The sequence below is a fragment of the Berghia stephanieae genome, chromosome 11 (genome assembly GCF_034508935.2).
Source record: "Berghia stephanieae isolate SIO BIC M18660-M18661 chromosome 11, UCSD_Bste_1.3, whole genome shotgun sequence".
Classification (NCBI taxonomy): domain Eukaryota; kingdom Metazoa; phylum Mollusca; class Gastropoda; order Nudibranchia; family Aeolidiidae; genus Berghia; species Berghia stephanieae.
Genome location: NC_088370.1, coordinates 37,930,291 through 37,951,154, shown reverse-complemented (window position 1 = coordinate 37,951,154; position 20,864 = coordinate 37,930,291). Strand labels below are relative to the sequence as shown.

Below are 20,864 nucleotides of genomic sequence, written 5' to 3'. Positions count from 1 at the left end.
TCATCATCATCATCATCATCATCATCATCATCATCATCATCATCATCACCATCATCATCCTCATCATAATCACCATAATCATCATCATTATCATCGGTACCAAAGCACGCTTGGGCAACCTTAATAAATGTTTACAGCCTACCCTGGGAATGTCGTGAAAACTAAAAAAAAATATTTTTTTTAAATTGAGCATTTATACAACGCAATCTCCACTAAACGTGCTCAAAGCGCTTTACAAGGGGTCCCAGGCCAACAGCATCACTTGACATTTAGGACGGTACATGACGTCTACAATTTTCTTTTGGACAGATACAACACTGTTAACGGCCAGTTACTCATTTTACGCCTGAGTACGGTGAGAGAATGTGAGTAAATAGCCTTTTCCAAGGACTCAACGATGCGTCGAGCTAGGATCGAACCCAGGACCTTCCGATCCGAAAGCGGGTGTCATAGTACGACATAGCCGTACAAATCTATTTGCCCTGCACGGCTTTGTCCGAGGGCTTTAGGAGGTTTTCCTGAGTTTTGATTGGTCGAAGATCGAGTGGGTAATTTGTCGAGCGTCCCTCACGTGGCCAAGCGGAATAAGGAATAAAAGTCGTGACGTCACAACTTCTTCTTTTCGGGTTCCCCAACTCATTGGAAGTGTGTATGTAACCAGTCTTTCGAAGGAATGATAATTAATAGGTTACATATTGAATCATAAGTTGACATAACTTTTTTAATGCAAATTCTAAGGGTTAACACCTCTTCTGTAAAAAAAAAAAAAATTGCTTCAGAAACACTGGTAGACAAATCAAATCGTTTCTTTTAGCTGGGTGACCGAAGAGTTTCTGCAATAATAGAATTTATGAAGGACATCAGACAAAACCGAAAAATAAATTAAAGAAGCTGATATACAGAGAAGTGATCAGAGATGGAACGAGATAAAAAAAAGGTTATATCAGGATACAGAAGGATGGAAACTGTTTGTCTGTGGCCTATACCCGGACACAGGATGAAAAGGCAATGATTATGATGCTGATGATGATGATGATGATGATGATGATGATGATGATGATGATGATGATGATGATGATGATGATGAAGGATTGCTAGGCCTAAAAGAGCGATGGTGGATGATATTTATTGGCCACCAGCAATATTTAGACTAGGTATTTATTCAGTGGTCCTGATTTGTCTTTTTTACACTTTCAATGATATTGGAACCATTTTTGACACCACGGTTTTGTTCCCTATTATCGTAACAGTCCGATCATGGGCTTGAAACCTGATTGTCGAATTTTTTAATTCTCTATTGTCAAATTTATATCCATATTTGTTTTAATGTGTCTTATCACACACATACAAATTCTCCCGACATTTCTTATGAAAAGGTGAACATCATTGACGAGGACACTCTCGGTGACTTAACGATGATTCTCACGGCCAGCCCGTCTGCTGCTCAAGGACATTTTGAACTGAGAGGTAAGCTGAATAGATAGAACGACGTTGACGTTACTTAGGTCTTTGTTATTGTTTTTGCCATCCATGTTTATGAGTAGTTCTCACTAAACTGTATTAACCAGACTCTAAACATTGTGTGTGTTGGCCCGTTATACTTCTGGATGGCAATGTTGTGAGCTTCTTAGCTAAGCGCATACTATTACTATCTCTGGCAACACGCTAGACTTAACCAACTACACGGGGGGCAGCGTGGCTCAGCGGTACGGTCTTTGCTTCGTCCCGAAAGGTACCGAGTTCGATCAACCGCCGCTGCGCTGTGTGGCCTTGAGCAAGTCACCTCGCCCTATCTCAATTTGCGTCGCTGCATTGCGGCTAACGCCTGGGTTATTCCAGTTTTCACTCGGAATAGACCATAGAGACAAATTCCCCCTATGGGATGAATAACGGGAATTGAATTTATTTTTTATGTTATTTAAAATGTCCATCAATACCAGACAACCAGATCGTTCTAAACTCAGCTCTCAACTACGAAGACTCATCAATACGAACTGCCCAGTTGTCCCTAAGTGTCACTGACTCCGGAGGATGCATCAGTACCACCAAGACTCTGACGATTTCTGTCACGGACATCAATGAAAAACCGGAAATAGCCAACCCTAAGATATCAATGAAAGTATACGAAGGGCACGTAAGTCATTCTTGTTCAGGCAGATCGTTTGAATTTATAAACTTGAGCTTTTATAGAGCACAATATCCACTAAACTTGCTCCTAGCGCTATACAAGGGTACCAACAGGAATGCTCAACATGTAGGACAAGTCAGGAGCTTGTTAGGCAGAGGCAACTCTGCTAATGCCCAGGTACTTATTTTAGACTTGAGTACTCTGAGATAATGTGCACATCAAGTCTCTAAACGGGACTCGAACCCAGGACATTCCAATCCGAAGGCGAATGTCATACGCAAGGCCATATCTCCGCACAAGTTGTCGTACCAAAAAAAAAGTAATTGCGAAGCGAAAACGTGTGTCCCAAATGCAACAGTTGTTGCACGATGCACTTTTTGTAATAAAAATCAACTACGTTATTAATTTCTATATTACTTAGTACAATATATTCGACATAGATATGTAAATTTAACCCAGTAAAGTAGTAGTAGTAGTAGTAGTAGTAGTAGTAGTAGTAGTAGTAATAGTAGTAGTAGTAGTAGTAGTAGTAGTAGTAGTAGTAGTAGCAGCAGCAGTAGTAGTAGTAGTAGTAGTAGTAGTAGTAGTAGTATGTAGTGTAGTAGTAGTAGTTAGTAGTAGTAGTAGTAGTAGTGTAGTAGTAGTAGTAGTAGTAGTAGTAGTAGTAGTAGTAGTAGTAGTAGTAGTAGTAGTAATAGTAGTAGTAGTTGTAGTAGTAGTTGTAGTAGTAGTAGTAGTAGTAGTAGTAGTAGTAGTAGTAGTAGTAGTAGTAGTAGTAGTAGTAGTAGTAGTAGTAAGCTTCGCAGTCCGAATGACGCTTGCTGAGAATTGTGTGATTCACTCATGGTCTATGAGTATAGCTGATCTCTCCATCCATGTTGTTAATTGTTTCCATTGGTCACTGTCGTGCAGTGTAGACTAAGTTCCGGTTTAATTATGGATGTCGTATTTTGTTCGAAGCTGTTTAAAGTAATTTGTTTGGCGGAATTCGTGAGGCCAGGACTATGTAAATCATTGAATAATAAAGGGGAAGACAGATAAGTGAATTGATTTTAATTAAAACAATGTGAACATTGCATATTTGTTCAATAACGGTTCGAATGAGTTTGTTATTCGCTATCGACAATTGGTAGCCTCATCTTTCTTCTACAATAATACGTTATCTTGTAATGGAAGCCATAAACAATCAATTTCAATGACGTCATTTTTCGGTTTTGATTAGTCTATCAAGCTTGGAGAGGAGATGGATGCCACCGAGCTATATATAAGGAGAGACCTTCCAAAAGCTCCTAGCGCTAGCATTTCTTTCAATTTGTATTTTCACTGTGGATCTTTTGTCAGGCGTTTATTTATTCAATTTGTCATCATTGAGGAGCATTTTAAAAACCTTGAAGGATTTGTGAAAGATTAAAATGTCCTAATGTGACCATTGTTTTGATTCTCGGCCGCCATATTGATTTGTGAAGTATTGAAAAGTAGTGCAAAGCAGTCCTAGTTTGTTTTTTTCTTTCTATTACAGTAGTATTTTTACTTAAGTTTAGTTGAATTGAGGGAATATTTGAGTCGTTTCCCTTAGCACTAGGAGCTTTCGGAAGGCCTCACTATACAAGTCCACCGAAAGGATACATGGAAGACAGTTAACACAACACTTGACATGCCGGATCGGTGGTGCCCCGGTAGATTAACGACGGTGTTTAACCTCCTCCTTACCAACCATAGGAAAATCGTCATATTATTCGTGACGATACAACCAACATTTTCTCATTCCGAGTTCTTTTGTAGCTACATCACATGACTTACTGACTTACTTAAGGCCTTTCGCTTCCTAATCATCCGATCGGGACGCCTCGGCTGCCTCTCTAATCATCCGTGTCATTTCCTTCCACTGTTCACGGTCTTTTGCTGTGGATGCTAATTTCGTGAGGTCTTCCTTTGATTTTAATACTTTGTTATTTTGAAGGCGTTTTAGGTCACTATTGAGAACAGTGTGAATTGACGTGGGTGGTCTACCTTGATAGTTCTTGTGTCCGGATGGGGTGTAAAAATATTCATGCTATATTAGCTGATATATTTACATCTCTTCTGAGTATCTGCCCAAAAAGCCGCCATCTTGCCTCAAGGATTTGAATGGATAAGGGTCTTTCATTGCCTGTTTCACACAGTGTTTTATTGCTTATTTTTGTGGGGTATCGTATATTCAGGACTCTTTTCAGATGTTTTCAGATGTCTGATCTTTGCTCTTCGGTCCCACTCAGTGCCCGTGTTCCAGTTATATATAAGGACTCTGTATTAGACAGAATATAAAAGATTCATGTCACACATTGATATGTGTGTTGGTCCGTTATACTTCCGGATGGCAATGCTGTGAGTTTCTTAGCCAAGCGCATACTATTCATATCATTCTGATTTATTACCGTTTATAAACGATGGATCGCAATTTTCAACCAGAAGCACAACGAAAATCAATGGATTTTTGTTGTAACGAGTTGGCATTGCCTTGACCTAATCATTACTTTCTATAGCTTATATATATTTCCCCATAGATGAGCTTCCAGCCAGAGTGGTCCATTGATGACGAGGACTTCTCAGACACCAGGAAATACAAAATTACGTCAGGAAATGAAGATGGACGATTTACTATTGACCCAAATACAGGTTTGTGGATGGTGTAAAAAATGTGCCTGCCTCGAAACATTTTGGAAGGCAAATTTTGTAGGGATTTGTGGTCTTGTGGTTAGACACAAGCTTTTGGTCTGTTGGACACAGTTTCGAGTCCGACACCGAGTTGTCCAAAGTAGTAAAACGGAAGACTAGAGGTGCCTAAATGAGTCAATAAATGAGGGATAAATAAAAAAGACTGTTACTTTAGGTCTTTACAAAAACAAACGATTTATTATTTAAATATAAGATATTATATTATATATATATATATATATATTATTATATTATTATATTATATATTATTATATTATTGTATTATTATTATTATTTTATTATTTATTATTATTATTATTATTATTATTATTATTATTATTATTATTATTATTATTATTATTATTATTATTATTATTATATTATTATTTTATTATTATTATTATTATTATTATTATTATTATTATTATTATTATTATATTATTATTATTATTTATTATTATTATTATTATTATTATTATTATTTATTATTATTTATTATTATTATTATTATTATTATTATTATTATTATTATTTTTTATTATTATTATATATTATTATTATTATTATTATTATTATTATTATTATTATATTATTATTATTATTATTATTATTATTTATTATTATTATTATTATTATTATTATTATTATATTATTATTATTATTATTATTATTATTATTATTATTATTATTATTATTATTATTTTTAGTAGTAGTAGTAGTAGTAGTAGTAGTAGTAGTAGTAGTAGTAGTAGTAGTAGTAGTAGTAGTAGTGGTAGTATTTGTGTGTGCATATGTGTGTGTATATATATTACTTGAAAAAGGCCAAAGACCGAAACGTGGTTTGTTTTGTGTTTTTCCCTTATTTATGAGCCACAATTATTCCCTTTATTTTTCTCTCCATGTCCAAAGTTGGTCTTGCCATCATCATCATCATCATCATTGCCTTTTTCACCCTGGGTCAGGGTCTAGGCAACAGACAACCAATTTCCATTCCTCTCCATCTTGAGCTAACTTTTTTTTATTTTAAAGCATTCCATGCATTATCACTCCCCTTTATATCAGCTTCTTTAACTCTTCTCCATGTTTCTCGTGGCCTTCTGCTTAGTCTTTATACCCTGAGGATTCCAGTCCAATACTTTCTTTGTTATAGTGGAGTCATTTTTTCTAAGGGTGTTTCCAATCCACCTCCATCGTCTTCTTCCTATTCCATTTCCCACTGGGTTGTAAATTGAGTGCCAGGCCATTGATACCCTTGTCCTGTCTCTATCGACATTAAAATGCAATATGAACTTACATGCGCCATGTCTCGTCCTGCTATTTGTTGCTTTATTCAGTCTATTGATTCGTGAATTCTTTACCCATCCCTCAAGACTCATCATATTGTAATACACTTGCTGTAGTCCTTGATTGGTGCCGAGTTTATCCCGGTTTCAATATCGTGAAACGGACAATAGCAAATGCTTGCTATCCATTGGATAGGACGCTATATAGTCAATCGCAAAGTACTTTCCTCCAAATCCAACCACTCGTGGATCTTTACCTTGCAGTGGTGAGGGGGCTTGAGCCATACGGGAGGGCAAAGGTGTAAATCCCGGTCGACCGTCACGAGACCATCCCGGGTATCGAGCCAACGAGCCACATGAGCTGCTCGCCCGGTGTGTGACTAAATTTGATCCAACCCGGTCCCCAAATAGCAGCCCTATCCCGGGCGCCAAACTATTATCTTCATGTCGAGTCCCAATCAGTCCCGTCAATGGCGAAGCGGTCTGCCGCCTAGCCAAATAATACCGCGTTCGTGTCGCAAGGGTCGTCGGCACGTCCGAGAAAAAAGCAAACGTCCCATTCATCAATTGATTCGCGGCCTGACAATCGGAAAATGCGACGGCGGGGATGGCGAACTGACGCACATATTGTCCCTGAACGTCGTGAGCCAGAGTATGGCAAAAAATGAGCTTTTATCAAAGCTATTGGCCGCCCACTGCGTAGATATCCTCCTGTTACAGGAGACCCACCTTTATTCAGGCGCGCAATCTTCCCGATTCCAGATCCGAGGCTATACGGTGGTCCAACGCGAGGACACTTCGAGGCTCAAAGGAGGGGTTGGCGTTTACGCTAAAGAGCCATCGAAGGTAAGGGTCATTGAGAGCGTAACGGACAGCAATGGGGTGAACCGAATTTCCGTGGAAGTAGGTGGACTGTGTTTGCATAATATTTACAAACCACCTAGAGCGACTTGGACTACACCACCGGTACCGGTGGTCAGCCATCCTTCCATCTGTCTGGGAGACTTTAATAGCCACCATCACGAATGGGGCTACCGAGACTGCAACGAGGCAGGAAGACAACTCCGCTCATGGATGGACTGTAATGATCTACACCTAGTGTACGATCCTACAGCTAAGGGTACCTTCCGGGTACCCGCCATAAGAAGGAGTATACTCCAAACCTCACCCTCGTAACGAAAGGCGCGAACGGTGAACCGCTGCAGGTGAAGCGAACAGTCCTCTGGGACTTTCCGCATAGCCAGCACAGGCCGGTTCTTGTCACAGCTAGGGTGACAATACCGAGGGTGCAGTCTCTCCCACTTTGCAGATGGAACTTCAGGAAGGCTGACTGGGAGGAATTCAATTCCTATATCAAGCAGGTCTGCCCTGCCATTCCTCCCAAGTCCAAGAATATAACCAGATTCAGTAGGCTACTGGTTAAGAGCGTTCAACGCTCTATTCTACGGGGCAAACGGAAATTCTACACCCCTTGCTGGACAGCAGAGTCGGAAAAGCTGTACCGAGAGTACCAGCAGACCCAGTCCCAGGACGCAGCCGCTAGACTACTTCAGTCTCTGGCAGAGGGAAGGAAGCAACGGTGGCAGGAGACCGTGGAAAGTCTCGACTTTACACACTCCAGCCGCCACGCTTGGCGTTTGATAAAGAAATTGGACCCAGATCGGAATTACGCGAAGGCTGCACCGGAATGCGAGGTAGACACAATTGCCAAGAACATTAAGAACCGTCGTAAGCGGGTCCCTGATCAGGCTTTTGAGCGCGGTGTCCGCAAGGCGTACCCGTACGATTTTGGACTCGCTACCTGCGGAGGAATCGGACTGGACGGCCCCGTTCAGTCCCCGAGAAGTGGGTGCAGTCATTAGCAAAGTGAAGAACGGCAAAGCAGCAGGGATAGATGGTGTATATCCCGATATGGTGACGCATCTGGGCCCCAGGGCACGGGCCTGGCTAGCAGAGGCAATGTCCGACTCTGGGCCCCAGGGCACGGGCCTGGCTAGCAGAGGCAATGTCCGACGTCCTTGCAAAAGGAAAGCTTGCACAAGTGTGGAAGCATGCGAATATAGTTGCCATCCTGAAGCTCAGGGAAACCGGCGAAGGAGGCAGACCCATATCGCTGCTGAGCTGTCTTTACAAATTGTTGGAGCGTGTTCTATTAAACCGATGGGGGCCGGTCCTAGACGCTGCCCTGCCACCCGAGCAGGCAGGCTTCAGGGAAGGGAGGTGCACCACGGAGCAGGTCATTGCCCTTACAGAGCATATTGAGCACGGGTTTCGAGAGAAAACAGCAAACAGGTGCTGTCTTTATAGACCTATCAGCGGCGTACGATACGGTCTGGTGCGATGGGTTGATTCTAAATTTGCAAAAATCATAAGGTGCAAAAAGACATTGAAGTTGTTCTCTTCGATCTTAGGGGAAAGGCAATTCCACGTCGCGCTGGGAGACGTCACGAGCAAAGTAAGGAAACTGAAGAATGGGGTCCCTCAGGGGTCGGTACTTGCGCCAATGTTGTTTAACGTTTACATTAGCGATATGCCGAACACTTCCTCCCTGAGGCTGGGATACGCAGACGACTGGGCACTCGTTACTCAGAGTAAAGTGTGGACCCGTCTCGAGAGCGTACTCAGCGAGGACGTCACCAGACTCAAATTCTACTTTGACAAGTGGTACCTGAAGATGAACACTTCAAAAACCGTGGCCACTGCATTTCACTTATGCAGTGGTTGGCACACCCGTAAACTGAATGTCCTAGTCGGGGACCAGCCACTCCCATATGAGCCGCATCCAAAATATTTAGGGGTGACGTTGGATCGCAGCCTTCCTATCGGGTGCATCTCGAAGGGGTTGCCCGGAAGATAGAGAAGCGGAATAGTCTTCTGAGGAAGCTGGCGGGATCGACTTGGGGCGCTAGCCAAGCGCTCCTGAGAACGTCCGCCCTGGCACTATGCTATTCCACCGTGGAGTATTGCGCTCCAGTGTGGGGTAGAAGCAGAAACGTGGAGAAGGTGGATGTAAAACTTCGCAAGTCGATGCACATAGTGTCGGGAACGCTAGCAACAACCCCTAGAGAATGGGGCCCGATAATGGCAGCGATCAGCCCCCCGATGTCCGGAGGGAAACGATTACGGGAAACTGGCTGAGTAAGATCAAAGAGAGAGGGAATGGGGATACCCCTCTCATGCGCATAATGGACGGTGCCCCCGTTTCGAGCCGAAATAAGTCCCGGCAACCCTTGTACGCAGAATCCCTGACAACGGACAGAGCTGCACATACGAGATGGAAGTCGGTTTGGACGAATTCAATCCCTCGTGGGGGCGGGGACCTACACTCCTCTGAGCTTGGTGAGAAGTTGCCAGGCTTTGATACCAGTAAGAGGAGACATTGGGTAGCTGCGAATCGGCTTCGGTCGAGGAGCTGCCGAACGGCAAGTGCGTTACATCGGTGGGGTCTAACTTCCTGTCCAATATGTCCACGCTGTGGGCAAGAACCCGAGACGGCAGAGCATCTAGTCGAAAGGTGTGTTGTGACGATGCTACCAGGCGGATTTGCGACGGTGCACGAATGCGGACCGGACTTTGCTGAGTGGGTCGATCGTCATAACATAACAGTGTGAACCATAAGTGGCTGCTGCCAAATCCAAGAGACTCAGCTACCAATTCACAGCTGGGTAGGCAGGGGGTCAGAAAAAATATCAACTGCACCTTAGATCGATTTTGGTCCCTTTGGGTGTAAAGCAAATGCTCTACCAACTGAACTATCGTAACGCCCTAATACAATTGTGCACTTTTATATTTCACAAGAAATTGACTTCTAATCGATACGCATTATGTTCTATTTTTTTTAAAGATATAAAGCTGTCATGACTATGTTATTTCACAGTAGATTGATATTTTCCCCATTAATGATTAGTTTAAATTTGTGTCCTATTCCTCTCCAGGTGTCATTACGTCTTTGCTGGAATATGACGTGGACCGAGGGAGAATGCCTAGAAAAGTGACCTTCACTGTGGAGGTCGAGGACAAGGGAGGGTTGACTGCAGAAGGGGAAGTAACTGTCAATGTGCTGGACGCCAATGATAATGCTCCATTTGTCCTTGGAGGGTCACAACATTATATTGTCACAGAATGTACAGTACCAGGTTAGTCTTTGGAAATATAAAGGTGACAATGTAGGGGGTTGGGAGCGGGGAGCAGGCACTGGTGTAAAATATAGATCTTAATATGTTTGTATGAAACAGTGCCAGACAAAGCAAGAAAGAAAAAAACAAATGCAAGAATACTTGAGCTTGGGCTTTTATATAGTGCAATATCAATTCAATGTGCTTACAAGTGTAACCCTGGCCAACAGCAACATGTAACATGTAGAAAGAGACATATGACGTCTCTTAGGCGATATTACAGGGTTTTTTTTCCAACAGAGACACCACTAACCACGGCCAGGTACTCGTTTTACATCGGAGTAAGGTGAGAGAATGTGAGTAAAGAGCTTTTTCCAAGGACTCCACGATGCGCCGAGCGAGGCTCGAACTCAGGATCTTCCTATCCGAAAGCGAGTGTCATACCGCTAGACCACATAATAGCCGCACAGAAAAAAACAAAACAAATAAAAACATCCCTAAAAATCGGTATTACTCGACTGAGGATGAACGAACCTAATTTGTCAATTTGATAATTTCATTGAAGATATACTTTTACCACTGACTTCTTCCCCACACGGCTAGCACATTCCAATGGAATGTCTTCGTCCTTAGAAGATCAAGTTTCTCCTCTTTTAACTGTGTTTTGTGCAAACTTTTTCCCCTATCAGGCACCGGCCTTGATGTTTTGGAGACGAATGACTACGATTCCTACTATCAGTTCAACAAAAGAGCGTACATGCTTCCTGCCAAGGACGGGCCTTTGTCTCTACTGCCCTCAGGGGAGGTCGTGCTCACTGCACAGATGACGGCTGGAGACACGGCATCTGTTGAAGGATGGGTGGTTGATGCTGTACGTGTTGTGTTCTTCACTTGTTGCTGCTGTTGTTGTTGTTGTTGTTGTTGTTGTTCGACTCTAAAGTCTCGTGATATGACACACGCCTTCGGATTGGAAGGTCCAGAGTTTGTGTTGATTGTCGTTGTTGTTGTATTTGTTTTGTTCTTGTTATGTTGTAGTCCCTACTACCTTCCAGTGAGTTGGTTATGACTGCACAGCAGATAACGACTGGAGAGACGGCTGCTTTTGAAAGATAGGCATTGGTGTTGTAAGCGGTGTGTTCTTCTTCTTCTTCTTCTTCCTCCCCATCTCCTCCTCCTTCTCATTCTCCTACTCTTCCTTCTTCTTCTTCTTCTTCTTCTTCTTCTTCCTCCATTCCTCTCCTTCTCATTCTCCTCTTCCTTTCTTCTTCTTCTTCTTCTTCTTCTTCTTCTTCTTCTTCTTCTTCTTCTTCTTCTTCTTCTTCTTCTTCTTCTTCTTCTTCTTCTTCTTCTTCTTCTTCTTCTTCTTCTTCTTCTTCTTCTTCTTCTTCTTCTTCTTCTTCTCTTCTTCTTCTTCTTCTTCTTCTTCTTCTTCTTCTTCTTCTTCTTCTTCTCTTCTTCTTCTTCTTCTTCTTCTTCTTCTTCTTCTTCTTCTTCTTCTTCTTCTTCTTCTTCTTCTTCTTCTTCTTCTTCTTCTTCTTCTTCTTCTTCTTCTTCTTCTTCTTCTTCTTCTTCTTCTTCTTCTTCTTCTTCTTACTGTTGTTGTTGTTGTTGTTTTTATAATTGTCGTTGCTGTTATTGTCCCCATTGTCGTCAGATTTGTGGTTATTACAGCACGGATGGCAACTAGAGGCTTGACGTATTTTGAGGATGGGCAACTGATGCTGTAATGGCGTGGGTTCTTAACTTGTTGATGTACTGATTGTTGTTGTTGTTGTTGTCGTTGTGATTGTTGTTGTTGTTGTTGTTGTTGTTGTGTGACTATGAGTTCTTGGGTTATAGTAATTGCCCTCGGATCGGAAGGTCAATGGTTTAAGTCGACGGTTTTTATTGTATATAGTTGTTATATTATTTGATTGGTGTGTTATTGTTGTTGTTGTTGTCCGTACTACCTTCCCGTGAGATGTTTATGAGAGCACACATAATGGCTGGAGACACATCTCCTGTTAAAGGGTAAGCATTGGTGCTGCAAGTGGTGTGTTCTTCTTCTGCTGTTGTAGTATTCGTTAATTTTGTTGCTGTTGTTGTTGTTGTTGTTGTTGCTGTTGTTGTGTGGATATACGGTATTCTGATATGACAATCGCCATCGAATCGGAAGGGTAGGCTTCGAGCCCGCTTTTGGCGTCCTTGAAAAAAAAACATCTTTGTCAACATCCTCTCACCTCACTCAGGTATAAAATGAATACCTGCCATTAACAGCGTTACCTCTGTCGGAAAAAATTCTAATAATATCACATAATAGGCGTCATGTCTTCTCCTATATTTAAGTGTTGCTGTTAGCTAGGGACCCACTGTAATGCGCTTTGGGCATTTTAGTGGCTATTGCGCTTCACACATGCTCAAGATTTGTGTCAAAATTTTACAAGGCAGTTGCTGGATCAGGAAGGCAGCGGAGTTCCGCGAAATATATTTTCTTCTGTGTTTTGTCATAAATAACAATGTGAAATTGAATGTAAGCTTCAATTTAATTTCGAAAACAGATAGAATGGATGGACGTTTCGGCTTTCTCCTTTATCAACAAGCAGGATAAATGAAACACTACAGATGAATGAGATGATGTGGTAGTTAGTGGCGTTGGTAAGATGTAAAGCTGTCATATAAATTTTCGATTTCTAGACACCCTGTCTAATTTTCTAATTCTTAAAATTTCAGGGTAAATACCCAGGACCGTTGAAGGCCCAGGCCCCTGTGTATCTGACAGTTCGATGTGTTGTAAGTAAAATAACTTGATTACAAGAAATTCATGAGGAACCAAGAGTGAGTGGAGCAGGCACTTGTGTTGATAAAAGCAAGAAATGAAATAAGTTGGAAAGTGCATGAAGACAATAAATTTTTTTTTTTTTAATTTCGCGGCGATGGGGTCCTTGAACCCATGACTTTATCGGTGCGACAACTCCGCCTGGCCGGGTGAAGGGAGGTCTACAGTCGAAGTCATCCATCACTGATAAACGATAAGTGGTGGAAGACTTCGGCCAGGCGGAGTTGGCGTACTAGTAAGATCGTGGGTTCAAACCCCCCATCGCAGCGAACGTTTAAAAAAATTATTTTCTTTTAATTGTCTTCTGGCACTTTTCTACTTTCTACTCATTTCATTTCTTGTTATTTTCAAAATAAAAATGCCTGCTCCACTCACGATTCATAAATACGTTACTTGACACTTGACTAATACCTCTTTTATTCTGGTGAATCATTGGGCCTCAACAGCACTCTTTTTAATTCAGAAAAGTGAGTGGAGCAGGCACTTATGTTGGTAACAACAAGAGATGAAGTGATTAGAAAAGTGCTAGAAGACAATAGAGAATAACATTTTTCGCGGCGGTGATGGGGGTTTGAACCCGTGACTTTATTTGTACGACAACTCGCCTGGCCGGTGAGAGCGTGACTCTACCGTATGAGCTATCCACGATCCCTTAAAAAATCGTAACTAACTCAGGTCATTCCCAGAGCTCTCTCTCACCGACTACTGGAGATCGCGGGTTAGATTGGCCAGCAATTAAGCTTAATAGCCAGTATTCTCAACACAAACATATGACATATTATTATTATTATTATTATTATTATTATTATTATTATTATTATTATTATTATTATTATTATTATTATTATTATTATTATTATTATTATTATTATTATATTATTATTATTTATTATTATTATTATTATTATTATTATTATTATTATTATTATTATTATTATTATTATTATTATTATTATTATTATTATTATTATTATTATTATTATTATTATTATTATTATTATTTATTATTATTATTATTATTATTATTATTATTATATTATTATTATTATTATTATTATTATTATTATTATTATTATTAATTATTATTATTATTATTTATTATTATTATTATTATTATTATTATTATTATTATTATTATTATTAATATTATTATTTATTAATTATTATTATTATTATTATATTATTATTATTATTATTATTATTATATTATTATTATTATTATTATTATTATTATTATTATTATTAATTATTATTATTATTATTATTATATTGTATTCATATCATCATCATCATCATCATCATCATCATCATCATCATCATCATTATTAAATCTTTTACCATCTTCTGTGTACCAGCCATGTCCTACGTCAACAACGACCACTCCACCACAGGCATCCACGATATATTTAGGGAATGGAGGACACGGGCCTTTGGCGGTCACCTCGACCATTACACCGTCTGGTTTTGGGGTAAGTAATAATATGTATGTATTTCCGGTCTTGGGCTCCGGTCCGTTGACAGCAGAATAGTAGTAGGCATATTTCCGTCTCAAGAGACGATGGTTTGCAGCCTGTATGACTTCGGTCTCGCCAGTCTTGTTGAGAGCAGCGACGGGTGTGACTCAGCAGACGGATCCTCGCATAGTAGTCTCTACCACAGTTTCACAGGTATTTTGGCTGTGTGTTTGGTGTTTGGATCTGCTGCCTCTCTTTCCTCCTTGCTCTCCTCTCCCCATCTCTCTTCACTCCCTCCATCACGCATATCTCCAACCGCTGCGGTCGTCAGAAAGCGACTCCCATGTGTTTGAGTTGATGCCTGTCGGATTCATGTCTCATTTTCAGACATCATAGAAGCGCAGAGTTGGAGGGCCAGTTGGGGGCGTCCAGAAGCTAGTTCACCGTACATGATGTCTTTGGGCATGCGTCCATCTTACATCCTGTGTACGCAAACGTCCCTGACAGAACATGAAATGCATACTGAGGGAGTTCGCTCTTTCCAGCACTACATTGTTGGTGAGTCTGTCCTGTCAGCCGCAGACAGCGAAGGTGGACAGCAGCAGAATAGACACTTTGATTACCACGCCTCTCGGACAGTCGTCATAATGTAAAGAACGGCAGTGATTGGTAAACACGTGAAATACACAGGTTTTACTATTTGTGCTATTGTCTTAGCTAAATACCCTTTGTTCCACCGCTTGGCCAATAGAACCAACACAGATATCTATGTGTAAATTTAAACGTTTATAACATGATCGAGAAATTCGTGTGATAACTAGTCACCTATTTGGCGGTATAAAAACAATTACAATGATCAGAGAGAGGTCGATTTCATTCCCGTCATTATTTATAAACAATCTACTATGTTTGGTTAAGAAATTAAGGAGCAGGATTTTCATTTTTTGTTTAATTTACAAAAAAAAAAGAATCCATTCGCTAATTCTAAATTGAAGACAGTGGGCCGTATTTGACGATACAGAATCGATGACTTATGACACTAAATAAGTTTTACAATTGAATCCACAAAATAAATATCAAATTAAATAATTAATGAGCAGGCACCAGTCGTAAAAAGATACGATACCCAGTTGAGGTCGACTAATTTTGGGGATTTTTTTTCTTGTATTTTTCTTTCTTGCTTTGTCTGGCACCTTTCATACACACTTGTTCACATCTTAATCAATTGAATCCCCAGACAATGAATTCGAATGGTATCGTTGACAACTTGTGGTGGGTGGTGATATCAGGCCTACTGGCCCTGGGGTTAATCTCCTTGCTGGCTTGGATGTTGTGGAAAATCAGGTGTTGCCAGTATTGTAGGTAGGTAGTAATGTGGTCGTCATCATCATCATCATCATCATCATCATCATCATCATCATCATCATCATCATCATCGTCATTATCATCATCATCATCATCAACATCATCATCATTATTGTCATCTTTGTCATCGTCATTATCATCATCATCATCATCATCATCATCATCTCCATCACCAGCACCACCCTTAAAGCAATTACCACCACAACCGTCAACACCAACACCACCACACCCCTCCATCACTACCACCACCACCACCACTAACATCATCATCATCATCACCACCACCACTACCACTAACACCGTTACCTCATCAACTTCATTACTTGGATTTGTGTGAACTTAGTTAAAACACAAAATACCCGACCTAACACAATGATCATCAATAGAATTTTAAAAAGATCACGTTGGAACATCTTTATTGTTTAGTGCTTTTTGTGACCAAGATATTAAAAAGAAAAAAAAATTCACTTATATCGAAATTTCCAAAGTTCCTTAGATATGAAAATATGTGGGTGGTTGAAAATGTTAGCTTGATTCGAATCGAAAGAAAACAATCCTACGGCTATGTGGTCTTCTTGTATGACACTCGCTTTTGGACAGGCGTGTTGTCTCGTTCTTCATGTTGCGTGATGTTGTTGGTCAGGGACCATTTGTAAAGCTCATTGAGCAATTTTAGTGGATATTGCGCTATGTAAAAACTCAAGTTTTTCTTCTTCTGGGTTTGAGCCTCGCTTGGCGCAGATTTTAGACAAAGGTCTTTCTGATCCGTAAGTGAGTGTCATACCATTAGACCACATAGCCGCACAACAATGTACAATTGTTGTTCTGATTATATCAAATTAAAAAACGAAGGAGCAGGCACCGATGTAAGACAATGGTCTGAAGAAGGGTGTATGAAAGATGAAAAATACAATCCCACCTCGACTGGGGATCGAACCTCAGACCTTCTGATTACCAGTCAGACGTGCTACATTATAATGGTAGCTCGTCTGATCGGTAATTAGAAAGTCTGAGGTTTGATCGCTAGTGGAGGTCGACTGATTCTTTGGGATGCTTTTTTTTTTTGGTATTTTTCTTTCTTGCTTTCTCCGGTACCGTTCATGCACACTTGTTCAGATCTTAATCTTTTTTTGTTTTTCTGATCGCAGTACATGCAGCTGGCGTACCAAATCCATCTCCAGCAGTCTCCCCAAATTGTCCAAAGTGAAACCTGCTACGCCACCAAAGGACTATCAAGAGACGAATGTGGGTTTGAACCTGAATAACTTGCCACCACCACCATCACCGCTACCCCGATCTAAACCACCAAATCCAGCACCTGTCCTGGATATACCGCCACCTGTCACTCCAGAACCTGAAATGTAGGTGATGAATTTACCCACCATAAGGAACACTAATACACACACACACACACACACACACACACACACACACATATATATATATATGTATGTATATATATATATATATATATATACAGAATGAAGTTGACGTCACTCCGGTCTGTGTCATAGTTTTTTTTGCCATCCACGATTATGAGTAATTCTCACTGAACTACATTTATCAGACTGTGTGCATTTGTGTGTTTTGTGTGTTTGTGTAATGTTTGAATATATATTGACTCCAACACCTCTCCCATAATATATTGCCCAATAAGCATAAAACAATATTTAGATAATTTAACTTTTTCCCTTCTTCCTTAATAGATTCTTTGCTTCCATCATCATTGTCATCATCATCATCATCATCATCTTCATCATCATCATCATCATCATCATCATCATCATCATCATCATCATCATCATCATCATCATCATCATTGTCATCATCATCATCATCATCATCATCATCATCATCATCACTCATCATCATCATCATCATCATCATCATCATCATTCATCATCATCATCATCATTCATCATCATCATCATCATCATCATCATCATCATCATCATCATCATCATCATCATCATCTCATCATCATCATCATCATCATCATCATCATCCATCATCATCATCATCATCATCATCATCATCATCATCCATCATCATCATCATCACATCATCATCACATCACATCATCATCATCATCATCATCATCATCATCATCATCATCATCTATATTATTATTATTATTATTATTATTATTATTATTATTATTAATATTGATATCAACATCTCAATCATTATATTTCTTTCTGATATTATTGATTTTCAGAGTGGGGTCAAACGACGGGCCTACCTATGATTTTTGGAAAGAAAGTAAGAAAGTTTCCATTCTTGTGCTTTAGTCAATATCCATTTGTGACAGTACGAATTTAGAATAACATTATTTTAACTACAATTTAGACAAGTTTGTACCTTCCTATCAACATCCACCTCAGATGATATTGCTATATCAGCATATATAACCTCAGATAATCTCAGATCTTCTCATTACCGGTAATCAAAGTTTTCAAATCTTATCACTACCACCAAGAGAGCAGTGAAACAATGCAACTTTTCGTTCTAAAAAAAAATAATTAAAATCGAGCTTTATATAACGCAATATCCACTAAATGTGCTCAAAGCCCTTTACAAGGGGTCCCTGGTCAACAGCAACGTTTAACATGTTGGACGCGACATGACGCTTGTTAGGCGATATTACAATTTTTCTGACAAACACAACGCTGTTAACGGCCAGTAACTCATATTACACCTGAGTACGGTGAGAGAATGTGAGTAAAGAGCCTTTTTCAAGGATTCAACTATGTGCCGAGACCGAGGCTCGAACCCAGGACCTTCCGATCCGAATGCAAGAGTCATACCACCAGACCACATAGCCTCACATAGCCTCGAAGAAGTGGAATGGTTATATTTGTTTTCACCGTTACTTTGTTTATTGTTTGTTTTGCTGTCGAAGAGTTTGTACCCAAACATCTATTTTCTGTACTGTCTGATCGGTATCGAAAGGTTTGTGGTTCAATCCCCGTCGAGGTAGACGGTTTTTGGGATGGTTCTTTTTTTCTTCTTGTATTTATCTTTCTTATGTGCGGTTATGTGGTCTTATGGTATGACACTCGCTTTCGGATCGGAAGTTCCTGGGTACGAGCCTCGCGCTCGGCGCGTAGTTGAGTCCTTGGAAAAGAACTCACATAATCTCACCGTACTCAGGCATTATGTCCCGTCCTAAATGTTAAATGTTGCTGTTGACCAAGGGACAAAGCGCTTTGAGCACATTTAGTGGATATTGCGCTATATAAAAGCTTATTTTATATTCAAATTTTTTTTTAATGGTTTTGTCTGGCACTTTTCACACCCACACTTGTTGAAATCTTTCTCTCCCATCCGAAGCTTTTTCATTTTTACCTTTTGTTAGTAGTTTTCAAATAAAGAAAAAAATAAATAAATAAATTAAATAAAATTCCCATCATAGGGGAAATTTGTCTCTAGGATCTATTCCATGGGAAGACTGGAATAACTCAGGCGGTAGCCACAACGCTTGCGTCAAAAATTGAACTAAAGTGAGGTTACTCATGCTCAAGGCCACACAGCGCAGCGGAGGGTTTATCGAACTCATTATCTTTCGGGTAAGACGGAAAGGCCGTACCGCTGAACCACGGATCCCGTGTCTAGGCAGACCCACCTGCCGCTCTCTACATTTCCAATTGGATTCAATAGTCTGATGTTATGTCGCCCAGCAACGGCGGCCATCATGGTTTTAAACAAAGATAGTCGGTACTTTTTTATTCTTCATGCTGGCCAGAACTTTTCATATGTCTTGTCATCAAAATGTGTAAAAGTCAAAACATAATCAGATATATATTGCTTTTTTTTTTGTCCTCTGGATACGGTGTTATGCTCGTCGGAGAAATATTTCATAAGGGCGTCCGCCATTGTTCCGATAGTTTAGAGGCAGTAACTAAGTTACTATGCGTCATGAGGAAGGAAGTGACGTCTTGACTGTTGAAGGCTATTGAGTGTCTATTGTATTAAACAAACTGCTTTTTGAAAGATACGGTGATCATTATTTGATTTCTTGTCATCCATCATCAGGATACAATGAGGATGATTACATAAGCCACCCGGACAGGAACAGCAAACCTGAGCCGACGAAGGACGCAGTGAACCCAGTGGACCGCCAGACAACGACCAAAGGAGATGACGTAGAGAATCAGTCAGCGTTATCGAGCCAAAACAACAGATGTGTTCTTTCCTAGTGGCAAAATGGGGAGCTTAGGGTGAATGTGTGTGTGTGTGTGTGTGTGTGTGTGTGTGTGCGTGCGTGTATGTGTGTGTCTGTGATTTGTTTTTAAATAATTTCAGTAAGAGCACATCCAAAGGGCAAACCCACACCGGAGACTGACTCCAACGACCCGGCACTGCCGTCCTCTGCCGTCTTCTGGATAAAGACGTCGGGCACGGACAAAATACTAAGAATAAAGAGAAGAGCCTCTAGACCTACCCATACCAAGCTCGGAAAAAAAAAAACGACAGGTGACGTCGGATTATTGGTATGGGTAGGTCTAGAGGCTCTTCCCCTTATTCTTAGTATTGTGTCCATGCCCGACGTCTTTATCCAGAAGACGGCAGAAGATGGCTGTGCCAGTCGTTGGAGTCAGTCTCCGGTGTGGGTTAACCCTAAGAATGGCCAACGGTGATTTTAAAATCAACGCAGAATTCATGCGCACCGAACAGGATAGTAATTCGTACAGCTGTTCGAACCGCTGGGTCACCCATACAACACTCAACACAAAGCTCTATGGTGAGGCTGAGGACCTAAAGCGGACCACAGACTTCATAGCAGATATCGGACTGCAGCCGTAGATGTCCATCAGAGGAACGAAGAAGAAGAAGAAGAAGAAGTAGAGACAGCTGACCGAGGACGTGCTCAAGAGTACAAGCCACGATAGATGATGATGGTGATGATGAAGAGAACATCGCATGGACTTCAGAACAAATGGAATGTGCTACTGATTTGGACATAAACTGTAACCGTTTTCAATAATATAATATTCCTCCGTGTACGTA

The 20,864-nt window shown here is 40.5% G+C and overlaps 1 protein-coding gene across 1 annotated transcript in view; it reads left to right on the top strand.

The window, feature by feature from the left end:
* The window catches only part of LOC144956915 (protocadherin-like protein), a 42,991-nt gene extending 22,832 nt beyond the window's left edge, over positions 1-20,159 (top strand). The window contains exons 10-20 of the mRNA XM_078887738.1: positions 1,377-1,467; positions 1,941-2,134; positions 4,672-4,783; positions 10,041-10,241; positions 10,910-11,091; positions 12,930-12,989; positions 14,391-14,504; positions 15,727-15,851; positions 17,003-17,215; positions 18,073-18,116; positions 19,890-20,159. Coding sequence (XP_078743864.1) covers positions 1,377-1,467; positions 1,941-2,134; positions 4,672-4,783; positions 10,041-10,241; positions 10,910-11,091; positions 12,930-12,989; positions 14,391-14,504; positions 15,727-15,851; positions 17,003-17,215; positions 18,073-18,116; positions 19,890-20,053 — 1,500 coding nt within the window. The 3' untranslated portion in view covers positions 20,054-20,159. The remainder of the gene's footprint in view (positions 1-1,376; positions 1,468-1,940; positions 2,135-4,671; positions 4,784-10,040; positions 10,242-10,909; positions 11,092-12,929; positions 12,990-14,390; positions 14,505-15,726; positions 15,852-17,002; positions 17,216-18,072; positions 18,117-19,889) is intronic.
* Positions 20,160-20,864: the final 705 nt, after the last annotated feature.